Source organism: Gavia stellata, chromosome 19, assembly GCF_030936135.1.
Source record: "Gavia stellata isolate bGavSte3 chromosome 19, bGavSte3.hap2, whole genome shotgun sequence".
NCBI lineage: Eukaryota > Metazoa > Chordata > Aves > Gaviiformes > Gaviidae > Gavia > Gavia stellata.
The window spans coordinates 16,773,195-16,786,876 of NC_082612.1; the positions used below are offsets into that span (position 1 = coordinate 16,773,195).

General features: G+C 42.5%; 1 protein-coding gene across 1 annotated transcript in view; it reads left to right on the plus strand.

Annotated features, from left to right (window-relative positions):
- Positions 1-3,191: 3,191 nt before the first annotated feature.
- ARHGAP10 (Rho GTPase activating protein 10) overlaps positions 3,192-13,682 on the plus strand; it is a 150,689-nt gene continuing 140,198 nt past the window's right edge. Inside the window, exon 1 of the mRNA XM_059826750.1 lies at positions 3,192-3,345. Coding sequence (XP_059682733.1) covers positions 3,192-3,345 — 154 coding nt within the window. The remainder of the gene's footprint in view (positions 3,346-13,682) is intronic.

Here is a 13,682-nt window from a genome sequence, read left to right on the forward strand (position 1 = left end):
CCACTGATTAGAACACTGTCTTTCATCAAAATCAGGATGTTGAAGTGATCAGACAAGAACATAAGGAAGGTAAGATGGAACAAAACATATGCTATGCTGGTGTATGCCTATTGTATAAAATGACTTGAAGGGGATATTTCGTGAAACCATGCTTGCAACAAGTATCAAGGGAAAACAACCAAAGCAAACAAATATATGATACATGGACAGAATGTTGCCAGAGGTTCACATAGTCAATCTATGTCATAGTATCTTAAAAGAGGCTACAAGAAGGCTGTAAAATTTGATGACCTTGAGTAGGGAATGGCAGAAGAGAGGAGAAATTTCTAAACTGCTGATACAAAAACCCTTCTAGCCTTAATTAGTGAAGAAAGTGTAACTCCCTTTATTAGTCATTAGGTAATTTTTATTAAATTAAATTAATGGGTTATTATTTCTCCTCAGTCTTCCATCTCAAGTGGTTTTTTTTAAATCACAATTCTGCCATTTCAGGGTCCAACAATGTTTTGAACTGGTGGGTGAGGTTTAGGAAAAGATAGTTTTAATAATTTTGGTGGTAGGAAACCAGTACGTTGTCTGGATACCAACACTGGATAAAGTGTAGCATATCAACATAATAGTAAATTTGCTTCCTTGCTTCATTACATAAATACAAATTAACGGTTTTTATTCTGGGAAAAATGTGTTATGTGTATGTATGTATTTCTGTTGGGCTACTGCTGCTCCTTTTAGCTGCAGCTAGAATGGAATACATTTTTACTTCATGATATTGGGGTAAGTGGACCAATTTCCCCTAATGGGCCTGTCATGGTAGGACAAATCTAAATTTTAGACCTGGTGAGTTTTTGCCAGCTAAAAAAACCTCAGGGCTAACCTAAACATACAATTTTTTTCTTTTTTTTCATTTGAACACAAGCAAGTCCACACAATGCATGCAACACAATTACTTTACAACACTTCAGTGGATTTATAACAGGGAAATTACAGTAGCTATAAACAAGCATTAAAAATATTATTCTACTTTTAACCCTGAAGACAACTACAGGACAAAGTAAACAAACTATTCATGGAAGGCATACTTACTCTTGAAATGCTGCTCCTGTAATCTAAACAGAGATAGGGATTGTTTGTTATTTCTTTAAGGTGTTTTTTTAAAAATTATTTTTAAACGGAGTTTTGAGTAGCATAGTAAATTCTCAGTTAAATAATGTTAGAAAATTAATATCACAGCAGATAATGTGATTTAGCAGTGGGACACTTGGCCGAAAGGCTGGATGTTCAGGGTTTGCTCTCAGTAGCACCTCCTGGCCTGCTGTGATTTCAGACAAATCATCTGCACTTTTCAGTAGCAGCTGATTCGGAGGGGCCACACTCATATTTAAGACTACTTTCAGGAACTATGATTACTCCTGAGCCTCCATGTCAAGCCCTCTCTTGCCACCCCTTTCTTTACACAATCACATTTTCTTATTTTCCTCTTCTACATGAACAATGAGGACATTATCCTTGCCTTTGATCACAGAATTCTGTGCTTACTCAACACACCCTCAAGTCTGGTTTCTGAAGCAGACTCTCAAGCGGATACTTACTAAAAAAACCTAAATGTTTGCAAAATCAAATCCTACCTGATACACTGATTCTACAAACAAGAGTAATCTTAAATGAGATTCCTGAAGTGCCCACCTACTTCCATACATTACTTCCGCCTGGGGCCATACAGAGGAAGGTTGATAGCTGCAATGTTACTATCTTCATATCAGTCATTTCTTGAAATCTTAGGTGCTACTTTTTAAAAGAAAGTTAAAAGTAGTGGGGTTTTTTAGAGTAAGTCTTCAAAATGTAATTTATATCAAAAAAGGCAGCTCTGTTTTGTTCCTCTGGCCAATACAGACTAGGTTTAACTGTGGGCCCAACAATAATACATTTAAATTAATACCAAAGCTCATTGCTTCAAAAGGAGCAGGAACTAATACTAAATTTGCCAAAATACACAAAATTAAATAGATTGAAGTTACTCCCAAAGAAGACATCTAGATGTATATTCACAACTAAAATATACACCCCCAATCTTCTAAAAGAGTCCCACCAAATCACTATGAATTGCACCACTGTTAAACCATTAAAACAATGAAATTATAGCTAAATCACAAATACAAGTATAATTACAAGCCTTTTCTGTTTTCTTCATGAGCTTCCTAACGTTCTTCACCGAAACAATTCAGCACTGAGTGGTCTTCTCAAGGTCTTGCTCTTGCTGCAGCATTTGTTCATGAGAACTGTGTGTTTGTTAAATGAAGACATGAAGGCAGGCTGTGTCTATTTTACTCAGTATTTCACGGCCAGACACAGGAGGACAGGGAGAGGCCTGCAATGCCCGCTTTCTCTGCCGGCAGACCACCACCACGACGACTGATTTTGGATCAAGCAGCCCGTGTGCTGCTCTGTGCTTCCTTCCACCCAGAGCCTTCTCTGCCCCTTCCTAAAGCCCGCGGACGTTTCCGTGAGGGAAATCACCCACCCGCGGCCGCTCAAAGCCGGCGGCCTCCCGGCCCGGCCCTGCCCTGCCCGATGGGGACAGGCAGCCCGCGGCCTGCTGTGACGAGCCGCTGCGTTTGCAGTGCGGGCTCTCCCACCCGGCCATAGCATCGCACCCACCCAGGCCCGGCCGGGCCCCCTCGCAGGCCCGCGCTGGGGGAACGCGGTGGCTGGCAGGGGAGTACCTGCACCGCATCCCACCGAGCGGGCAGCTCTCCCGGAGGCCGCGAGCACTAGCTCCTCGCCGCCGCGCAGCTTTGTGTAACCGCCGCCGCGGGGCGGGAAGGAAGGGGCGGGCGGGAGGCGGGCCCCGGCTCGGCAGGCCGCCCCGCTCGGCAGGGCGTGGCCCGGTGGTGGCGGCGGGGCTGCCGGGAGCAGGGCGCCCGCCTGCTGCGTCGAGTCGAGCCGCGCCGCCCCTCGCAGCGGGGAAGGTGGCTCTGCTCCGCTCCGCTCGGCTCGCCTTTGCCCGCGCCCAGCCCTGCACGGGGGGAGCCGCCGCCGCCGCCGCTGCCGCCGCCGCCCTCTCTTTGTGGCCGCGGCTCCCGCCTCCCCGCCGCGGGGACGCCCGCTGCGCCTCGACTGCCGAGGAGGTTGCTGCTGCTGTGGCGTAGCCGGGAGAGGTTAGCGGGGAGGCGAGCCCCGGCGCAGCGGCAGCCATGGGGCTGCAGCCCCTGGAGTTCAGCGACTGCTACCTGGACAGCCCCTGGTTCAGGGAGCGGGTGAGAGCCCATGAGGCCGAACTGGAGAAGACCAATAAGTTTATCAAGGAGTTGCTCAAGGATGGGAAAAACCTGATCGCCGCCACCAAAAGTGAGTGGAGGGCTGTGGGGGGCGACGCCGGGTCGCTGCGGGGGCGGCTCCCGGCGGCTCGGGGCCCGGCGCTTGCAGCCGCTCGCCCGACGCCGAGAGGTTTCGCCTTTGAGCCGGCAGCGCTTGCTTTTGTTGCAGTGAGTTTTGCACTGGCTTTCTCCAGCCTCTGCCTTTGGTCCTCTACCAGCCACTTTGGGGACATAGGTCCTCTCCAGCCGTGGAGAGGGGACAAGGGATAGCGGCGGTAGCGCCGGCAGCGGCGCCGGGTAACTCCACTTCTTGTACCGCCTGTTGCATCTGCCCGGTCTCTTGGCCGGGCCTGGCTTATGTGTTTGGCGGTGCCGAGCCCGAAGTGAGCTACGATGTTAAATCCGCTGAGAACTCGGTTTCACGTTGTACCGATATGTTGCAAGCTGAGCGTCCGTGAATTGCGTATCTCAAAGTAACGATGTACGTGTATATGCATTTGTAGTCTGTGAAGAAGCTGCTGAAAATACCCCTTTGTCAAAATTTTAAGTATGTTCAGGAATTACCAGGCTTACAGTTCTGTGGTAACAGCGCTAGTTACCAGTCCTATGTCTTTGGCCTCTTAAAATGTGATGCTGTTTTTTAATTTTGCATTTTTCTCATTGAATATATATATATTTCTATATTTATGGTTAGCTATGCTGTGGTTTATGTGGGAATCATGTTATTTTCCTTCAATGACCATGTTAATACATGTTCTTAATGTAGTATTGTGGTAATATGATTTCTTCCATTTAAGATATAGTAGTGTAGTCTCCTAAATATCTAGTGGGATGATTGGCTATACCAATTATTCAAATAAAACAGTAACACAGCGCTCTGGCACTGTGTTCTCAAAAGCATACTGCATCTTTGGTATCATGGAAAACTTCTGAAGGCAGGGAACCAGGCTTTCAAGATATTTCTTTTAAAGTAAACTGAGAGGGATTTGGCCAATGGTTTGAGCAGTGTAGCTGCCTGGATATGGTGGGGGTTTTAAAGCCTGAGATAACTCATTTTGTGCAAATAAAGAAACATTCTTTACTGGTTTTGTCTCTGATATGCTTGGGTCAAAAAATGTAGAAAATGCCATCTCAAATTTCACTTGTTTATAACTCTTACTCTTTGGCCAGTTAATATTCAGTTGTTGCACATCATGTTCCTTGAGGATTATTTGAGATCTGTGACTTGAAACGTCAGTATAAATCATCTTAACTTGGAGTGCAAGGTAAAAAAGTGTCCCTAAACTTGGATAAGAACGGTAGAGGGAAATCATTCCACTTTCACTCCTGTTCCTCAAGCATCTAGACAGTATTTTGGCAACTGCCCCAAACCCTCGGTTTCTCATGTACGGTTTCATGTACAGAACTTAATGTGAAAGCATGGAGCTGATGGTGGTGAGGAAAGCCCTAACTCGTCTGAGCCTCCTATCCACAGCAGAATCCTGTGGTGATAACGTTGCCTTGGTGTGCAATGCTCGGCGCGCTTAGCTGTGTTCTGTGGGGGCCAAGGGAGTCAGCATGCCAAGCAGAGCCACCGGGCCTGAAAGTGCTTGATGAAATACTTAGGGCTAGTCCATGAGAAATACTTAGAGAAGCTATCTGAGGTCCTGCCCGGTGTTCAGGACTAAGTTATTCCTTCCTTTCTGAGATGACAGTCAGAAATTTTCTTTCTGAGTTTAAGTGCTGTACCTTATTCTAACAAACATCTGTGCTTCAGCATACTTGTTTGAGAAGTGGAAAAAGAGGTTAGGTCCTTCTGTACACATTTCAGGTTTCTGTAGTTGTCTCTCCCCTGCATGACAGGTTTGAAGCTGTCATCTTCCTCTGCCGCTGGTGAAGCGATGCCACTGTTCGACAGACATTAAAAGACAAATTGAACCAGAGGAAACACAAGGAGGAGTTAGAACTCATTAAAACCACAGTGGTTAGGGTATTGGTCCTCCTTGTGTTTTCAGAAGAAAACATCAGCATCTAAATTCTTTGAGGAACCCGATTCATTTGTTGTCAGGAAACCAAATGGGATTAGTATTTGTTCCAAAACCCAAGCTCGAGAAGTGGTCTAGACACAGACCTAGCTGTTCACCTCTGTCAAAACGGCATTTTCTGCACAAAGAATGGCTTGCTGCAATCTAGAGAATGTGATAATAAAGCAGGGCATTTTGAGAGCTTAGATGACTACCTCTTAAACAACAGCAGATTACAATTTTTGGAAAATTGTTTTAGGCTTTTGAGCAAAAAATGTCATCTTAACAATAGCTAAAGTATTTTTCTGTTTCTAGAACCAGGTAAATGACGACATTTACATCTGTTTTAATTGATATGTGAGCATAATAAGCTTTTCTGAATGGGCTATAAAATATAAAATGTAGTAAGTGCACTATTGCTGCTCAGTTTGTCAAAATGAAGTGACTGCAGTAGAGACTGCCTGCGTTTCCCTCTCTTAGCACTTCCCTTATTTCACTTGTAAAGCAGTGGCTTACAAGAAATGTTGCGAGGATTCTTTAGGTGTGAATAACTGATGTGATTGAATAGATCCCACTTCCCGCTCGACAGACAGCCTTGCAAATGACTTTGCTGCTCCCTGCACTGGGTTACATCTTGAAAGGTGGTAAGCAGATACTGCCACCACTCCCTCTAATCACAGGAGTCATCAGTGTCTCACAGGACAAACCAGTAACATGATGTGGATCTTCTCTTTGGCTCCTTTCCATTTGTCTCCTCAGTTGTATGGGAATGTATTTTCCACCTAAAACTCAGAATAATTGATTTTTGTTAGCACAGGACTATACTGCTTAAAAAAAAAAAAAAAGAAGGAAAAAAGAAGCATCTTTTGCATTCTTAAATTGTCAAGTTTCCAGTATGAAGCATACTTCAAGTGTATCTTTACACTTTTAAGTTTCAGTTGTTTCAAGAATTTGATAGAAAGATAAACAAGACTGACTCAAAGCTGTCTCGTTTCCTGTGTAATGGTTTGAATCACTGAGTTGTCTACTTCAAGCTAAATATTGGAAGAATGAATAAACAATAGGTGTCTCTTTCTTTTCTTATGACAGTTAAATATGTTTAAAAGGAGCTCAGAAAGACAATTTTTTTCTGCTGTTAGTGATCAGTAAATACAAGCAGTATACACATATGCTTTTTAAAATAGAAATGCAGGGGATCTCAGGGGATTCCAGTTCAGTTAAACAAGTGAGGATCAAAATAGTTTATAAATAACTTCTGGATGGAGTTAGTTGTATTTCTGTTGAGAGAAACTGAATTTAAAGGTGCCTGATCGGAGAATCCTTATTCTGAAACGTGAAAGGAACTTGAGAAGCTTAGTTCTGAGCTCTTAAAATATCTGAGATGAAAATTGTTGGAAGCTAAAGAATACACTGGATAAACACTACGTATTTGCTTCCGAATTCTTCTCCCTATGTTGGGCCAACTCTTGGTCTCTTGACATGAGTGTGAGATTTGTTTGGGGTCTTTGAAGATATTTTTTTGGAGGTGAGACTTTTCCGTAAATGTACAGCAAGAGCTGCCACTTTTTATGAGAGCCAATGGTGGAGTAGGAAGAGTCAGCGTTGAGCTTAGGTTTTGGCCCTGGGCATCTCATGGGGTGTTTGCAAATGAAAATTGTGAGTGCGTGCTCATAGCTATTCCATGTGCCTGAAAGCAGAGCCTTCGGATTCTTGGATTTAGGCTGAGATCAGAGCAGAATTCCGTTTGGGTCAACTGCGGTGACTTTGTAACGGGCTGATGAAGACAGAAGATGGAGAAGCCGGGAAAACAGAAACGTTGAGTTCCCTAGGAGGCTTTCAAGGGGTGGTCTGTATGCAGTGCCCATCTAAGGGAAACCTAGACCAAGTTTGATAGGGAAGGGTGCCCCACATGGACCTCTCATCATAAAGCCTTTCATCAAGTCCGGATCATTTACTGCCACATGGGCACAATATTATTCAAATACTGTTATCGCTTGTGCTAGGATGCAGAGCAGCCACCTTCCTCCACTTGCACCCTGAGAAACTCGCTACCCAACAGCCCCGTTATGTGGTTTTCCCTGGGGTAGACCTGTCCCTCATTATGTTGCTGTCTTGGTTGCGGCTGAGAGCAGGATAATTCCTCCTGTACCCTGAGGTTTTGGGTTGTGAGCTCAGTTCTGTGTAGCCTTGGCCATTGTATTTGGTGCAGCAGAGGAGGAAACCAGACACCTTTGCTACCCAGTGCTGGTCTCTGCAGGCAGCTCAGTGTGGTCGGGGTTCTGGTGACTATTTTTTATTGCCATTTTTGCTTTACGTTTTTTACAGAAGACTTATTCCTTGCATTCTACCAGACAGAATACAAAACAAGAACCAAATTTCTTTTATCTGTAGAAAGAGTCTGTCGGAGTATAAAGAGTTACTGGTAATGGTTGCTGAAGAATGCTGATTTACTCCAGGGAGTATTTCTGCATTCATGAGAAAAAAAAAAAAATAGTGAATTCTCTTTCCTTTCCTCTGAGGTGTTATTAGTCACTGGTCATTTACAAGTTTGCCATCAAGAAGTTAAGCAGACTGGAAATCTTGTTGGCAATGGGAATAAAGCCGTTCCCAGTCCCATCTCTGACCTAGTAGGATAGGCTGAGTCTTTCTTTTAACAAAGTTGACTGAAGAACCTAATCCAAACCCAAGACCCAGTCTGATGTCTGAGTTGGCCAATCCCGTATTCTTTTTCTTGGCCACGTCTCTTAGTGGTGGTGGTTGACCTCTCAGATAATGGCTGAGGCAGCCTTTTGGTCTGACCCAGTATGGATATTAGTATGTAACTGTAAAGGCTGTTGTAATCCACAAAATAACACAGCATAAAAGCCACTCCAGTCACCTCAGCCACGGTGCTTTTTTTCCTTAAGCGCTAATTGTCCATTTTTGAAAGCTTTCTGTAGTACAATCTGCACTTATGAAACCACTTAGCTGAATGTATAATTTCTGCAACGGAAATGATGTTCTACTGACACTCCAGTACATGTCAGAGAAGTAAGGTAAAACAGTTAATATAGGACTCATTAATAACTTCTAGAAAAGAAATGGACATTCACTAAAGATTTAGAAAGAATCCAAAGACTGAGTAAAAACTAATGGCATTCTTACTTAACAAGGCAGCGGGAGCGGGGAATACTGTGAGAGGGTCTTAGCTGAACTCATGTGCAAAGTTTTTTAAATCAGTACTGATTAGTTAGGACTCTATCTTTGGTTAATTCACCTTGAATTCAGTGAGAGCTGTGAATTAATAAATCGTCACGTTTAGTGTTTTAGAAAGCTCTTTTAGTTTTCAATTAGTACCTTAAAAATGTTTATTTCTGTTATAAGGCATATTTAAGATGTGGTAACAGTAAGCAAATAAACGCTCTAAGTGAACACTGAGATTTACATTTGAAATATACTCAGCTAGGGCACTGTTAGATAAAAATTACTGCTTGGGCAGGGCTAGATCCTGTATCGCAAAGGCTACTGAGCAGTATATACCTTTTTTTTAAAAAAAAAACCCCACCTTTCTATTGGAATTGAGCTCAATAATGGAAACATTAGAAAACTAAGGCAAACAGGTACTTTGGGGCCCATCTGATACAGCTTTCCCTTAAGAAAGAACTGCTTATAATAACATAATAGAATGTTGCTTTTCCCCTCCCTTCAAGATAATTGCCATAGCTAGGGCCTAATTAACTAAGACAGTACATTTTATTCTGCCTGTAGATAAAGTTGCTTCTGTGTAAGGAGCAGGGAAGTGCTTTCTTAAAAGAAAATACTCCGCAGAATGTTGCATTTAGCTCCACCCAAAGTAAAGCATTCGTTACTGTGTCAGTAGCTATAAAAAGTGTCGAGCTCATTCTGCGGAGGATGCCAGTTTGTCATCTTGAATCATGTCTTTTCAGCTTGGATTACTAACTAGCTCCATTACCTTCTTTGTCCTGTAGATGTTCCACTGTTTGGTGTCGTCGTCGTCACACACCCCCCCCTCCCCCCCCCGTATTAAAAGTAGAAGATTGTGCTAGTGAACTAGAAGATGTGATTTCAGAAAATACGAATTTTCCTGAATTTACATGGATTTTCTTGGTGATAGGAAATGTGACAGGCTGTTGTTGAATGAAGTGATTCTGTGTTTTAATCGTTTGGGGGAAATAAGTCATTTTTCAGCCTTACATAAACTGTAAGTGGTCATTAAAGAAGACATCAGTGAGTAGTGTCATTGTCAGTCTTCAGGACAAAACCAATAGAAATAAGTAGAGTAGTTTGTAATTTTTAGAGAAGTTGTCTGGTAGATCATGTTGGAAAGTTTTTTCCTGATATTTTTCTTTTTTAGTGACAAGCCTTTTAGAAATGTAATATTGAATTTTATGGAACCTGAATCCACCTTAAGGACTTGGAAAAAAGGATGGATTTGCCCTATAGTCTGTAAAGTGCAAACACCTGCTTGCAATTAAATAAATAGACCCACTGCTAAGGTTGCAGGTGTATGCTGTTGCTAAAATTATCCTATGCTTGCCAGCTCTGCATTGCAAAAATGTTGCAAAGTTTAATAAGCAGAGCTTATGACACGATGATTCGAGTTCTGAAGTCAGTCTAAAATCAACTTCATAGTCTTTCATGAGACACAACTTCTCTTTTTGATTGGTACAGATTTTTTTATAAGGGGCAGGAAGGGGAGTGCTCTGTTGTTTTTTTCCTGATGTACAGCAAGGGGAGTAGTGTACAGGCTGGGTGCTCTGCCCTCACTTTGGACAGAGAGTGCTTGGAAACACATTTTGGAACAGTAATGAGCTGCATCCCAGTACTTCCCTCCTCCTCCCCAGCTGTTTTTTAACATTACATAATTAATGTATATAGTTTACATTGACTTTAGTGCTTTTGTTTTACAATACCAACTTCAGTCGCTATTGCAGCACTTAACATGTTAACTTAAAAAACAGAGGCTTGGCTGTTTGATGGAGATAGTCCATAGCGTGTGAATTGTGGCAATATGCTTAATGTTTTGATAGGGTGGGTTGTGGCTTTTTGAGATAATTTTTATGACTTGCTTGTGTTTGATAGGGTTTCCTTTTGGGTCGAATGCCACTTTTCTGAGTTTCCAGACCAGATTTGGTGTTGTTCTATGACAGTTGTTCTTGAGATGTTAGGACATGCTCAGCGTTTTGATCACCTTTTAAAAGTCTTCATGTTTTTGAGTTGCCAAATGAAGACACTTTGAGCCATTGAATGCTTTCCTGGAATATCTGGTGAGTGTAAAATATATGATCAGATGAGCTTGGGCACATATTGGCAGAATAGTTAAGAAACTACTGTTCAGGGAATTTAACATCTCTCTGTTGGTGGTTGCTGCCACCCACTGTAGTTGTCAGTTTTAATCAGCACCCAAAATCTGCCTTGTTGCTAAGTCAATCCCATCTTCTTTGCCAAGTTTAAACTAAGCCATCCCATTTTGCAATGAGTTGAGGTAGGCACATGTGCTCCATCCCAGCAGCTCCTGTGGAGGTTGTGCCCTCTGGGTGTAACTTCAACAGAAGAGAGAGCAGCTACAGTGCCTGCAATTTAAAATGCCCCATGTTACATGTCTGTGTTAGATGCATGCCTGCTAGCTAAAGTGCGTGTTTAGGTATCTCACTGGGAAAGAAGGTACTGGAAAGGGAAGTCTGTGGCTGTGTTTATGCTATCCTCAAATTCTTTTTCTCAACAGACATTTTTGGCAATTTTCATCAGATAACCTCAATGTCACGTCATTTTTCCCTACCTACTTGCATCTATGGACGGAGCTTCTTGCAGCCACCCTGTTCTTTGTGAATGCCTTTTACTCCTTCCACTCTGTTTTTGTTTCCTCCCCTTGTTGTTCTTTTCCCTTCTGTGTGTTTGCTCATCTTTCAGGATAAAAATAGAGAGGAAACATCCAGGCCCTCAGAAGCAATGTGGCCATCGCAGGCCAAGGCCAAATCAGAAGTTCCTGTAAATCATTCATGCTGGGGTTGTCCTCTGTGGGAAAGGAGTAGTGGGAGGGAAAAATAATCTACAGAGATGGAAAATCACAGTGTTATTAAAGAGACTGTGGTTTTACTACTGCCCACACCTTTGAATAAAGGTCCTGTTGTTGCCTCTTCAGCTGAGAGGACTGGGCAGGTGGGGGTTATCAGCTCATTAGGTAGGTCAGAGAGAAGGCTTTGCCTCTCAAAAGATCTGGTTGTTACAGCTTCCCTTAGTTCTCTCCAGCTTTTGTATGTACACCTGGCTGGTCGGGACTGTGTGTCCTTGAAGGGGAAAAAAAATTGCTTTGTTTGATTTGGCAAGGAAAACTGAGTATCCAGGATGAAACTGAGCAGGACTGTGTATCAGACCTGGGCCTCAGAGGATGTTCTACTGTGTGTGGTGTCCAGGAGTAGGTTCTCAGCCACTTTGTTGCTGGTGAGTGGTTTTTTTTAGCTTTGAAATTTGTCCATTTCCTCTATTAGGCTGAGGCATGCAGGCTTAGAAGTAAAAAATGAATTCATGGTGAAGAGTCTGATGCTTCTGTTGTACTTGCAGCGTTTCAGCCTTGAGAAAAATTAGACTGTAATGTATCGAATCTCGAAAGTTGGGCCCTCTTTCTGAGCAGAGGGAGAGCACCTTATTTTTGCTCGTTTGTCTTAATCTGTGATTTTGTCAGTCATTAGAAAGAGTTCATGCTTTGAAAAATATTAATAATATTTGAATGTAGGTACGATGGAACAAAAAAAATTAAATTTGATAAGGAAAATTGTAGCAGATTTAAATGAAAATATGATTGCTTAGAAAATGCTTCTTTTAAAAAAAATCCCACCATCTTGCAAACAGGTGGAGGGAGCATGCTGCCAGGTCACTGAGGACTTGAGAAAAACTTTTCAAAATACCATTTTGGCGATGGGTCACTGTTCTTAGAAATCTGTCATGGGGCTGAGTTTGTAGCTTATGGGGATTAACAGACTGCGAACGCTGCGTAGTTTCAGCTTTTGAAACACATTAGTGCTCCGAGAACAAAACAGTATAATTTACATTTGACAATACTTTTTTCCTGTTAAAATACCAGGTTGTATGCTCTCTCTGTCGGAAAGGCCTGGTCCAGTTGACAAGCTCAGTTACAAGTTGAATGACTGTTTCTCCAAAGCTTTTGTCTGTTCAATTCTTCAGCCTGCAAGCTTTTCTGGAACAAAGCTGACTTTCTTCCAGTCTGCTCTTAAACACTTTTGCTCTGTGCTAATATTACCGTACTTTTATTGTGCCTCACTTTCCTTTATGCTTTCAGTTGTTTCAAAATGCACAGTTTCAAATTTCTCTTGTGCCTCTTGCCTAGCTGTTCCCCTTTTCCAGCAGGTTCAGCACCTTTGCTAAAAGAAATAAAACTGCCTGGATGTATTGCATCCTTTGTAATTTCCTTTACTTCTAGAAGTAAAAGAATCTAATGCTAAAAAGAATCTGCAAACACTCCTCTGTCCCATGGCTAATTATTTTTTTTACAAAACACATCTGTGTGTCTACCAAGACCATTACTGCTCTTCCCATGGAGTTCTGTAGGGTTGCACCTGAGGGGGAAGGCTGCCTTCCTTGAGGGGCAGGGAACTAGCTAGTCAAGCATGAAAATTTATTGCTGGCACCTGTTTCTCTCCCCTTACTGCAGTCTTTTGCTACGTTTTACAGAGGAATGGGGCTAAGCTCCAGACATTCAGCTCAAGTTTTTGTGTGGTTAATACAATGAACTAAGGAAACGTTTGTGTTACACCCTTGAATCTCACATGTAGGAACTTGGTCCTCCGTTCAGAGAACTTTGCTGAGGGCCTAGAGCAAAACCAAAGGAGATTTGAACCTAGATAAGCCAAGATACTATGTTTTAAAAAGAGCTGAAATGTGTTCTCTGTCCATTTGTTGCGGAGCCCAACCACCTGAGGACTGGTGGCCATTATATGCTCAAGTAGTATAACCTGCTCTGAGGGGATTGAGGACTGGGAGTGCCCTCCTGGAGGGTTGAGATCTAATGACTAGCAGCTTGGAAGACCCATGAGAAAGGTTGTGTCTATATCTGGCCTAGTAATCATGATGACTGACCTAGCAGAAAATGAGTTTTAATGTGTGCATTTAAGAAGTAGAACTCCTTCAAGCTACTGTCCCAGATGGAAATATAATTTTGAAAATGTAGCTTTGAGACTCAACAGAAACGATTCTTTGTGTTCATTTATCTGGGAATTTTATTTCCCTTTCTGCCTCCATTAACCACTTTCATATGTCTGTAATTGGAATGCATCTTAGGTATGAATTCCTCTTTTTTAGTTACAAAAATACCTTATATTTTGGTGCAACAAAATTTGTATTGTATATG